The 11919-nt window shown below is 54.7% G+C and overlaps 1 protein-coding gene across 13 annotated transcripts in view; it reads left to right on the forward strand.

Annotated features, from left to right (window-relative positions):
* NCOR2 (nuclear receptor corepressor 2) overlaps window positions 1-11919 on the forward strand; it is a 230542-nt gene extending 218623 nt beyond the window's left edge. For 9 of the 13 annotated variants that reach the window (XM_053993433.1, XM_053993434.1, XM_053993436.1 and 6 more), the window contains exons 39-47: window positions 1028-1171; window positions 1291-1433; window positions 1904-2097; window positions 3537-3683; window positions 3985-4130; window positions 5416-5469; window positions 7430-7657; window positions 9264-9443; window positions 9573-11919. In XM_053993433.1, coding sequence (XP_053849408.1) covers window positions 1028-1171; window positions 1291-1433; window positions 1904-2097; window positions 3537-3683; window positions 3985-4130; window positions 5416-5469; window positions 7430-7657; window positions 9264-9443; window positions 9573-9748 — 1412 coding nt within the window. In that variant the 3' untranslated portion in view covers window positions 9749-11919. The remainder of the gene's footprint in view (window positions 1-1027; window positions 1172-1290; window positions 1434-1903; window positions 2098-3536; window positions 3684-3984; window positions 4131-5415; window positions 5470-7429; window positions 7658-9263; window positions 9444-9572) is intronic. The other 4 variants (XM_053993441.1, XM_053993443.1, XM_053993445.1 and 1 more) reach the window with 2 other exon arrangements.

Genomic DNA, 11919 nt, shown 5'->3' on the forward strand with positions numbered 1-11919 from the left:
TCTGAAGTGTGGTCCCTTCAGTGCTGGTGTGCATGGGGTAATGGGGGATGCTGCATCCCCATCCCCGGTGCAGGGAGGTTCTCCATGGAGTCCTCCCCTCCCTGTGCCTCAAGTACAGGGAGGAACCCTCCAGGAGTGCTGTGGGTCCCCTGCCACGTTTGCCTGCTGAGGGCAGTCTCTAGGAATAGAGTGTTAGGAGGATAAAGGTCTGTGGAGGCAAAAGTTGTGTTGCCAAATGTGCTTGGCTGGAGAGAGTCACCATTTGCCTCCTCCAGGGCCCCTTCATCCTCTGCCTCTCCTCTGCAGAGGCATAACCCATCCTTGCCTCAGTTTCCCCTCCCTGCTGAAAGGTGATGGTTGTCTCTCATTGCAGCTCTGCCTGCTTTGATGCACTTCCAGTCTGTGCAGAGGCTTGTGCAGACCCTAGTGGAGTTTTCAGTGGTAGGTTCGTGGTTGATCTCAATGAGTTTACAAGTCCTTCCAGCCTAAATGGTTCTGTGAGTCTGTGCAAGGTGTTAAAAAACAGAGAATGGTCAAATTTTGCCCCTATGGTCTGTGAGTCCACTGTCTCTGGAGTGGCATCTGGGGTCTCCAGGGTCTCACATCCAATTTTCAAGTCCTTGGTGCTGGCCATGGTGGGTTGGGGGTTTGTTTTATTTGGAGACCTCTTATGCAGCCACCTCCACTCTCTCTGGGCATCGCTGTCCCTCTGGGCATAGTGAGGGTTTCAGTGGGTGGAGAAAACGGGGGCACAAACTGTGAACCTGCAGAGGTTGGATTTGGTCCCTGGATCTCATGCTGTCACCGAGAGCTGCTGAATGTCCAGTTCTGCAGGAATGAGACATCACCTCTTCCCAGCAGCCATCACCACAGCTGGACATCAGAGGTGGCCCTGCAGTGTGACCTGCCAGGTCTTGCCTCATCTCTTTTTTCCCCACACTTTGCTGAACATGTGACTCTACCCACAAGCAAAAGCTAGGGAAAAGCTAAGTGAGCTCCTGGTTTTAACTCCCTTCCATTTCCTCAGGCTTTCATGGAGGCTACAGCCCCGAGCGGATGGAAGCAGTGAGTCCCGTGAGCTCGCCCAGCCTGTCCCATGAGAAAGGGGCCAAGCTGCTGCAGGACACAGAGAAGGGGCACGGGGAGCACGACCTGAGGCAGAAGCAGCAAGGTGAGAACGGGGGCTGGCACGGGAGAGCCCAGGCTGGCTGTGCTCCAGTGCTGGGATGGCATTCAAAGAAGGGGACACAGATGTCATCTCATTCCTGCTCTCTCCTTGGTGCCCCCCAGGCTCCCTGAAGGCCTCGGCTCCCGAAGCCGTGCACCTGCAGCACCTGCGGCAGCCCGACGGCCCCCAGTGCCAGCCCCTGCAGTCCAGCCAGAGCATCAAGGGCATGAACCAGCGCGTGGTCACGCTGGCCCAGCACATCAGTGTAACTAACTAACCTCATTCACCTCCATCCCCTTCCTGCTGGGGCTCCAGGGAGGAGGGAGGAGCTCAGTGCAACATGTCTGGTGGGGATGGGCTGGGAGTGACACTGGAGACCTCAACTCCTCTAGTTGGGGGCTGGAGAGCAGGGGGCATCATGACTGTTCAGCCCAGGTATTTGTGTCCCCAAGGGGACATCAGGAGTGTTCAGCCCAGGTATTTGTGTCCCCAAGAAGGGGACATCAGGAGTGTTCAGCCCAGGTATTTGTGTCCCCAAGAAGGGGACATCATGACTGTTCAGCCCAGGTATTTGTGTCCCCAAGAAGCCCATCACAAAAGCTGTTGCAGACAGGAGGCAGAAGTTCCATCTGTGGGGACAAATCAGCTTGTTTCCCTCCTGCTCACCCTCTTAGCTCGGCCAAGCAAGGCAAAGGTCGAAACCAGCTCTATTTCTGACTCGGGTTTCTTCTCCAGGAGGTCATCACGCAGGACTACACGCGCCATCACCCGCAGCAGCTCAACTCCCACATCCAGCCGCCGGTGTACTCGTTCCCCGGGGCGGCGTGCCCGGTGCTGGACCTGCGCCGCACCCCCAGCGAGGCCTACCTGCAGCAGCAGGAGCACGCGGCGGCCTCGCGCATCTCCCCGCAGAGCGAGGGGGGCAAGAGGTGAGCTCAGAGGCCAAGCCGGGCTGGCACAGGCGGGCGGGTGCCAGCCTGAGCTCAGGTGGCTCAGGGGAAGTCGGGTGGGTGCCCTTGGCTGCCTGGCACGGTGGTGAGGGGTTGCACGGGGCAGATCGGAGTTTGGCATTGCTCTCCCACAGCCCAGCTCCTTTCTCATCTGGGTATCTTTCCCCTGGGGTGGTGCCTCTTGCCATCCCTGTTGTCCTACAGATGATCTTTAGACCCCCTTAGAGTCCGTGCATAATTCCCTTCCCAATCTGGCTGGTTGGCATGGTTTAGGTGGGAATGGATCTCCTGAGATCACCCAGCCCAGCAGTGGCCTCTTGGGCAGGTTGCCCTGGGTCCTGGCTGGTTGGGTTCAGAGTATCTCCACTGTTGGAGACAGCACCTCTCTGGCCAACCTGTTCCCAACATTTCAGCACTCTTACAGGAAAAAAGGGTTTCCTTGTGTTGGAAATTTAGATGTTTTGTTTGTGCCTGTTGCCTCTTGTCCTGTCACTGTTGTCAGTCCCTGACCACAGATGATTCCAAAAAACCTGAAGCAACATGTTTTCCACTGGTTCAAAGTTAATTTTATCTTCATCTTGCACAGTGAATCAGAAATTTATTAGACACAGGTGCCCTGACAACTGCAGTTGTTTATTTCAGGCACCACCTGTATTTGTTTCAAAGTCACTTTCAAATCCCCTTGCTGCTACAAGGCAGGTCTGATTCCTGTTGTATGGAATTAAAAAATGTGTCTGTCTTTGCACCCAAACACCCACCCAGATGTATCCAGGAATGAGTGGTGCCTTGTCAGTAAATGGGATTGTTCTTCCCAGCTCTGCTTGGTCCTAGAGTTGGCTTTATAACATGAAGGAAAAGAGCCCAGCCCTGACCACCCAGTGATGAAAAAAAAACTGGGGAAAAAAGAGAAACCACAGAAAGAACAAAGACATAAATTCCCAGAACTCGGTGTGAGGAATTCCTCGCAGACTCGAGCGTGGCTGTGTCCCAGGCTCCGGCCATGGCATCAGGGGCCAGTAGTGATCCTGTCCAAGCTGCCCCAGCTCCAGGCCCCCTCCTGCAGCCACCCAGCTCCTGTGTGGCCCTGACAAGGAGCATGGGACGTGGCGGGTTCTGCCTCCGCTGTGTTCACAGATACAGAGGATCAAAAGCAGTGTCTCTAAAAGGTTAATGTCACAGCCCTCCACAGGGATCCATCCATGTGTCCCTGCCACCAGCAGGTCCCTCCTGGGCTGCTGTGTTTGGGGTGGCTCAGCTGTCCCACTTTGGGGGGATCAAGCCCAGGGCTTGGCTCAGCCCAGACCACGCTCTGCCGCGCTGCCAAGCACCAGGAATCCTTTCCCCCTCCCAACCCCGAGGTGCTGCACAGGGACAGGGGCTGTCACAGTGAGCCCATGGCATGTCCCCTTGCTGCCCAGGTCCCCGGAGCAGGGCAAGGCGGCGGCGGGGGGGCCGGACAGCTGCATCGAGCCGGTGTCCCCACCCGACGGCGCGGGAGACACGGAACACGCCAAGAGCGCCCCGTACCCCGTCCTGTTCCGCGAGGGAGAGCCCATGGACCAGAGGTACGGCCTGGCAGCAGGTGCTGGGGGCAGCTGGGCGTGGGGATGTCCCCACACATGGCCTGGCCTGGGCTGCTTTCCTTGCTGCCCAAAGCTGTGTCCCATCCCAGGGGCTCTATCTGTCACGGCTGTTCAAGACCACGGGGTACATTTATAGCTGGGACAGGGAGAGAGGTTGGAGATGCTGAGTATCCCAGGAGCTCCCAACCTGATTCTGAGCAGTCACACCGGGGGAAGAGGCTCTTCAGGTAGGATTTTGTGCAGTGGACGTTGCAGAGGTTTCCAGTGGTCTTTCGCTCTGCAGGATGGGGTCCAAGTCCCCAGGAAACAACACTCAGCGTCCAGCTTTCTTCAGCAAGCTGACCGAAAGCAACTCTGCCATGGTGAAGTCCAAGAAGCAGGAGATCATCAAGAAGCTCAGCACGACCAACAAAAACGAGACGGAGTACAGTAAGAACCTGTGGGGAGGCAAATGCAGGGCACAGAGGAGAAGCCTTGAGGACACCTGAAGCAGAGGAGATTTGGGAATGGGTGCTGCTGTGTTAAAGGGCTGGGAGCTCCCAGACAGCTCTGTCTGCACTGAAGAGTCAGACTCGATGGTCCTTGTGGGTCCCTTCCAACTCAGAATATTCTATGAACTACAAGGTCCAGTGTTTTCCTAGAATGCTCTGTACCCGTGCCAGCAGTGAATGTGTGTATCAGGGGGGCAGTGGGAGACTTCCCAGCCTGGTCTCTGTGCTCTGAGGCTGTCAATCCCACCCACACCAGATAACCTCAGTAGGAAGGAAATAATGAGCTGAGCATGGAGGACACTTAAGAGCAATTGATATTTTAATGACTGGCCAGCCAAGCTGAATCCTTCCTCCTTGAGATGCATCTCCCCCCAACTTTGCTTTAAGCCCTACATCAATATTGGTGCAGCTCTGTAAAACTAACCAGGCTGGCTCAGATTAGAAATTCAGCCCGTTCGTTCATTAACCGCTAATAGAGTAGATAGGATCATAATTTAATTTAGCCCAGCATTATACAGTCAATACTAATTCAATTTGAATCCATCTTACAACAGCTGCATCGGATAAGAGGGACCAAGCTGTCTCGTCTCTTGGATGATGTTACCATGAGCCAACAGTATTGTTATGCCCCTTTGGGGACATGTGGCTGAACCCCCTGACCTTCCACACTTTCCCTTATCAAGAAAAAATATATAGAAATTGGATATGCCTCTTATTTGATGAGAATTTCTGTTATTCTAAGGAAAGCAATATCCAAGTCAAACAGCTCAGCTAAGAGGGAAAATATTGATTTAACATTTCTTTTCCTCCTCCTTGCCCTCTCCGCTGTCCCAGACCTGCTCCATGGATAGGGGGCATTGAGCCTTTGAAAATCCCATGGGCAGGAGAGAGGGTTTGGCTTCATGGAGCTTGTAATCCCAAAGGCAGGAGGGGGGAAGGGAGGGAGGCCAGCACTGAGCACAAAGACATTGCCCTGGCTTTCAGGGCTCTGCTTTTTTGCCCTTTCCCACGCGGTGAAGGTGGATCTCCCAAAGGCACTGGGAGTTACTCCTGGTCCCAGCCAGCACCCACAGTCCCACCCCAGTGCCTGGAGGAGCTGGGCTGCTGTCCAGAGTGCTGTGACAGAGATGGGGGTCTTGTCATGGCTGCCATGGCAGGTCCTCCCAGCCACTAACCTGCATGTGCTGCTCTCCGTGCTGAAGAGCTTCTTTGTTTTTCTCCAGATGTGGGGCAGCCTGGGACAGAGATTTTCAACATGCCAGCGATTACCGGAGCAGGTAACTCCCCACATACCTGTACCTCGTTTCCCTCAGGGCTTACAGCTATGGAGAACAGGAGGCTCAGTAGATTTAAGCGTCTCCTTTGTTCTGTTTTCCCTTAAAACCAAGTGTAACAGTTGCTGGGAGGCAGAAGCCCGGGACACACCGTAACTCCCTGCTGTTGGGTTGGAGAAAGGGCAGTGTAATTCCTTGGAAAGCCTGGCAGAGTTTGAGGAGAGGCCAAAGGTCAAGCAAGGCTTGGCCATCTGATGCCATCAGAGGGTCAAACCATCTTAGCAAGGTGGACCTCCCACCTGGAGAGAGCACCCTGCTCTTGCTGGGACCTTGTGGTCACCTGTGGGTGGGTGGGAGGGCAGTGGCAAAGGGGAGTGTGAGGGTGGGCAGTGGGGTCTCTGTCACTTTGGGCTGGGCAGGATGCAGGAGCCAGTTACAAAAGCAAACTGGGGCAAGAGCAGCACCCTGTGCTGGGCAAAGTGGTGATGTTGAGGACTGAAAAGGAGATGGGGGGTGCTGGTGCAGGTGTCTCCTGGGAGTTGGAGGAGTGCTCAGGCCCACGACCAGCCCAGGGGGAATGACAGCGGGAACTGCGACATGTCCGGGTGACTCTGGAATGGAGTGAATCCCCACTGAGGAATACTAATTGCTACTTAATTGATTAAGCATTAATGCTCTCCTACAGCAGGAGTGCCTTCAGGTTGTTAGTTTTAAGTAAGAGAGCAGCATGTTTCCCACAGCCAAGGGCAGGAGGTGCTGTGAGCAGGGGTTTGGTGCCGTGGGAGGGCCAGTGGTGTAGGACTGCTTGCCAGTGGAAATGAGTCTGGGAGAAGAAGTGAGCTGGCATCAGCTGCTGGGGTGAGCAGGTGCAGCCAGAGAGGACCTGAGGAACCCTGGCAGACAAGATTTGAGGGCCAGTTTCGGCTAGAGGGGACCAGCAAAGACCCTGCCTGTTTTTACAGCAAGACAAATGTTCAAACCAGGTTTACGGGAACCTGGGATCCGTCCCTTTCCAAGCAGAGGGGCAGGGATCCCAGAACCAATAGCCCAGGATGGGCTCAGCTGGGGGGCCTGGCAGTTCCGTGTCTGTATTTTGCCCTTGCTTGTTCCCTGTAACTGCCACCCCGGGAATGACGGTGGCGTGGCTGAGCCTCTGGTCCCTGTGCGGTGCTGCTCCATAACTGCATGGCTTGAGACTCACACCCACGCGGACACTTCGCCTCTGCATCCTGTCCCGCAGCCCGGGGGCCGCTGGTCCCCGTGGGAACCCGGCCTGGGGAGAGAGGGGGTGGGGGCAGGGGGCTTGCAGAGAGCTCGAGGAGGGACAACAGGACGCTCCCCTCTCCCCACAGCCCGACCCACGCAGGCAGCTCTGGGGGCTGCCTGCATCCTCTCACCCCGGGGCCAAATCCAGGCACGTCTTTCTCATTAAGTGTTTTTGTGGGGTACTCCTTCTTCCTTCCCTGATTTCCCTTATAGGAAACCGCCCCGGCCTCCAAATTCCTGGCACACTGACTTTTGCTATGTGTGCATATGGACCCCACATCCAAATGACTTTCCTCCTGTCCCCGTGCCGAGCCTGGCTGGGTTGGGAGCACAGCCCCTGTTCCTTGGAGATGCTCCCTGGGGCTCAGTGACAAACCCTTATCCCCAGCCCCTGGCCCCGGGGAACCTTCCCAAAACCCAGACCCCAGAGTGAGTCCCATCCGTCCCACCGCCAGCCCCCGCCGAGCCCCGGGGCGGGATGGAGCGGGAGGAGGAGGAGGAGGAGGACGGGTGCATCGCAGTGCTTTAAAGAACAAGATGACAAAGTTTGTTGCTTTGCGAGAATGTGCTGACTGTTTGTTTCTTCCCTTCTCCCTTGTCTCCTTTCTCCCCCTTTCCCCATCCCCCCCATCTTTCTTCTCATGTGGCTCCCCCCCATCTCCCGACCCCTCTCTCCTCCCTCTCCCGTATCTCCCAGGGCTAATCAGTTGTAGGAGCCAGTCGGTCCAAGAGAATTCCAGTACCAACATGGGGTTGGAGGCAATAATTAGGAAAGCCCTAATGGGTAAATATGACGAGCAGTGGGAAGAGCGCTCACCTCTCAGTGCCAATGCTTTTAACTCTCTGAATGCCAGTGCAAGCCTGCCCGCTGCTATGCCCATAACTCCTGCTGATGGACGAAACGAGGACGTGCGCTCCTTGCCAGGTCTGCAGCCCTCTCCACCTTCACTCTCTCTGTGTTATTAATTCTCAGCCCTTTTATCTCCCCATTTACAGGGGGATTTATCCCTCCCCTCCCCATTTTTGTTCATTTTGGTTTTCTTTTCTCCCCTCCCTCCCCCAGCTTTGAGCTTTGTGGATCTGCTGATTAATCCTGTTTGATGTTAATTTAATAGTCTCCAAAGGTGCTGTTGCTTTCTCTAAACCACTGACTTGCTCCTTTCCCTATTTGTTGGTTTTTAATATCTCATTTTCCTATATTTTTTTTACACAATGGAGAAGTTTATGAGGGTGGAAACCCTCCCCAGCCAAAAAATCAAAGGCATAAACTTAAATAGCCAGCCCCAATTGTCTGTAAACCCCCAGTGGGATCGCTGCTGCCAAAATAGGGGAAGGTGCTGAGAAGGGCTGGTGTGGAGGACACAGGGCAGGGTAGCATTTCCCTCCCCACTCCTGTCTCTGGGGGTGTCGGGGCAGAATCCAGCCTGGGATGAGGGGATGGGATCTGGGAGCACCTGGCGCCAGAGGGAGATTGTAAGGGAGGTAAAAGTGATGCCTAGGGGATGATAAGAGAGGAGAGCTGGGGGTGAGCTGCCCCATGGGCCCTGGTGGGGCTTGCAGAGCCCCATGGCAGGGTCTGCTCAGCTTTGGGGAGACTTGAGCAGAGATGAGAGGCTGGCTGTGCAAATCCCCTCTTAAGAAAGGGAGGGAGGAGAGGGACCAGGGATGGATGGGGGAAACATTTGTCCCCCACACACGAGTGCCCTGCACAGAGCATGACACCACTGCCAGGGATCAGCCTCGGGAATCCAGGCACAGAGCCCCTGGCTCAGGAGTGGATCCTGGGTTGCACACATGCACCTTCCTCCAGGTCAGCTCACACCTCTCTGGGTCAGCTAACACCAGGCACTCTAAAGCTTTTTGCAGAAAAGCTTTTCTGGCTCCTGCATGAAACCAGCAGCTTCTTCCAGCTGTGCCTGCTGCTGGGCAGGCAGGGTGGGCTGCGGAGCCCATCCATCCCTCCCCCTTGGGGAGCTCCCCCTGGTTTATCTGCGCTCACCTGCCCCACAGAGCCCCTTCTGGCTTCAAACCTTTTAAAACCTGGCTCGACATCCCCAGGGATTCTGCTGTAAGGAGGGATGAAAGACCATCCTGGCCATGTAGACCATGAGGATGGGGGATGTGCTCAGGGCCCCGCAGCTCCTGGGGCTTTTGCTCTGTGTGTGGGGCGGCCCACGGAGCTCCCCGTTCGTGAGCCGCGATTGTGGGCTGAGCCACGAGCCGGCTCGGGAGCAGATCCTGCAGGGAAACGGCCAAAGCCGCATGGCCTCTCCTGCCCCACGTCCCTCCACGGGACAGTTGGTGGCATCGACCCACAAAGTGGAGCAGCCCGGGAGGGAGCAGAGCCCTCCTCCGCCCGCCCCATCGCCATTCCCCGCCGCGCTGCCGTCGGCCCGGGGTGAGCTTTCCTCCTGCCACGAGCCGTTTTTGCAAAGCTCCTAAAAGGGAAGCGCTGGGAACCCGCACCCCCTCCCCAAACCCCCGAGTCCTGTCACAAGGAGCCGGGTGACAGCGGGCGCCTCTCTTTGCAGGAGGAGGGGGGAAGCCAAAGATCGCTGCCAGACCCAACAGCCGCAAGGCCAAGTCGCCGGCGCCGGGTCTGTCCTCGGGCGAGCGGCCACCCTCCGTGTCCTCGGTGCACTCGGAGGGCGACTGCAACCGCAGGACTCCCCTCACCAACCGCGTCTGGGAGGACAGGCCGTCGTCCGCAGGTAGGGCTGGAGGGGTCGGGTCCCCCATGCGGCCGTGCCACCCTCGCAGGGCCGTGGGGAGGCTGCAGGGGAGCGGGGGGCGCAGCCACCGCCGGTGCTGACTCCGTGTTGCTTCCTCCTCCCGCGCAGGTTCGACGCCGTTCCCCTACAACCCGCTCACCATGCGGCTCCCCAGCGGGGTGGTGACGGCAGCCCCCAGCGCCCCGCTGCCGCAGGGCACCCCCGGCAGCCAGCACCACGCCTGGGACGAGGAGCCCAAGCCCCTGCTCTGCTCCCAGTACGAAACCCTTTCGGACAGTGAATGAGAGGAGCCAGGGCAGGGAGACGGCGACCAAACCCGGGGCACGGGGAGCGAGCGGGGCACCCGGGGCGAGCGCCCACCAGCCCGGCCCCGCCGGCTCTCACGAGCGAAGATGCAGGAGCAGAGCTATTGCATTTTTCCCTTTTCTTTTTTTTTTTTTTTTTTTTTTCCCTTCTCTCCCAACCAGACAATTTGGTGGGGATGATGGTTTTGGTTTGTTTCTTTTTTTCTTTTTTTTTTTTTTTTTATTTTATTTGAGTTATTTTTTTTCTTTCTCAACATCTGGAAATTTCTGCATCCTCTTCGGTCTGATAAAGAAAAGAAAAAAAAAAAAAAAGCCTTAACGAGACAAAATGCAAGGAACCCATCTTCGATCTTGGCAGCCGTGCTGGGCGGTGACCCCCGTGCTCCAGAGGGACCGTGAGCGGCCGTGTGTCCGTCCCGGGGCCGCTCGGACGCTCTGCCGGCGCCGTCCCACGAGGGCTGCGGGATGTTCCTGCGGAGCTGGCAGCGGGCGGTGGGATGCTCCCCCGGACCCGGCCATGGGGATTGTGCCTGAGAATTGCAAAACCTTGAGCGGGTTAAAGATTTAAAAAAAAAAAACAAAAAAAAACAAAAAAAACGGTTGAGAAGTGAAACGGGACGGAACGGCCCCGGGGTCGGTTCCCTGGCTGATCCGAGGGCTGGGTGCCCGGCATTCCCGTGGCACAGGACGTATCGGCCCCGCGACGACACGCTTCGAACGTGGCTGGGAGGAGCGGGCAGGGGAGGGAGTGAAGAGCTGTTTCTTAAAAAAAAAAAAAAAAAAAAACCCACAAAAAATCCTGGTCCCTTGGATGGAAGCAATCCCGGGTCACTCGGAGCGGGCAGGGACGTCCCGGGCTGGCTCACGCGCTGCCCGCCGAGGGGCTCGGTTGCTTTAAGTGCATTGTTTTCTGAATGGTGAGAAAAGGCAATTGTAAATTGTATTGGTCTACAGGGTATATTTTTGATACCTTCAGTGAATTATGTCAATATTTTACGCAAGGAAGGACTTAAACAAAACACAGTATTACATGCTGTAAAAGAGGTTCTGTTCTTACATGGAGGCTTTGATGCATTTGTCCATTGTATGGAAGGGTTTAAAAACAAAAAAAAAAGAAGGTAACAATGATCCATCAAAGTTATCTGGGAGTCAGGAGAATGTATGTACTTAGTTTAAAAAAAAAAAAAAACCAAACAAAAATCTTGCCATGGTTGCAGGGCCCCCCGTTACACACACCTTTGCTGGTTGTAGACGTTGATTCTCCAGAGCCCTCCAAGCTGGCCAGGGCAGGGGCAGAGTGGGCAGGAGGCCAGCGTGGCAGGGAGTTCACAGGAAACTTTAAAAAAAAAAAAAAAAAAAAGGAAAAAAAAAGTTAAAAAAAAGTTTTTATTGTATTTTTGTGATACACACGAATGCTCTACTTTACATTATTTTTTTCATTCCATGATGTTGGCTCATATCTGCAGTTACATGGTTAAAGAACAAAAATATTAGACTTTTTTTCATTCACTTCTGCTTTCTCGCTCTGGGGGGAAAACAAATGGCAAAAAAAGAAAAAAAAAAAAATAAAATGTATTAAATGCTTTGCATTCTATACGCTAGAGGAGCCCCAGCCCGGCCCAGCCCCGCAGCCTCCGGCAGCCCCGCGGGCTCAGGCGCCGTCACCTTCCCCATGGATCTTTCTTTTCCCCCTGCAACGTTCCCAGGTTGATTCTGATTTCAAAGCAAGAGAATGATGGTGTTTGTTGTTTGTTTGGGGTTTGTTTTGTTTGTTTTTTTTTTTTTTCTGTTGGGTTTTATTTTTTGTTTCGTTTTTTTTACAATGTACAGGTTTTTAAATGTTCATCAATGTTTGTGTCTTTTCTGTTGTGCTTTTTTTTTTTTTTTTAAGAAAAAAATCCAAGACAATGCACAAGTCTTTGCGTTCCCAGGTTATTGCTGCTGGTGTCTCCGTGGCTCTGAGCTGTACAAACTCACAGAGCTGATGTCTGGGCAAAACGCTATTAAAATGTTGCAGATTCTGCTGGGAAAAAAAGAATTATCCAAATCTGACCCATCTTCAAAGTCGCCTCCGTAGCCGATTCGGAAAAAACAGCGGGGGAAAAAAACCCCAACCACAACAAAGAATAAAGTTCCCACTTGGCACAGTA

The sequence above is a fragment of the Vidua macroura genome, chromosome 18 (assembly GCF_024509145.1).
Source record: "Vidua macroura isolate BioBank_ID:100142 chromosome 18, ASM2450914v1, whole genome shotgun sequence".
NCBI classification, from domain to species: domain Eukaryota; kingdom Metazoa; phylum Chordata; class Aves; order Passeriformes; family Viduidae; genus Vidua; species Vidua macroura.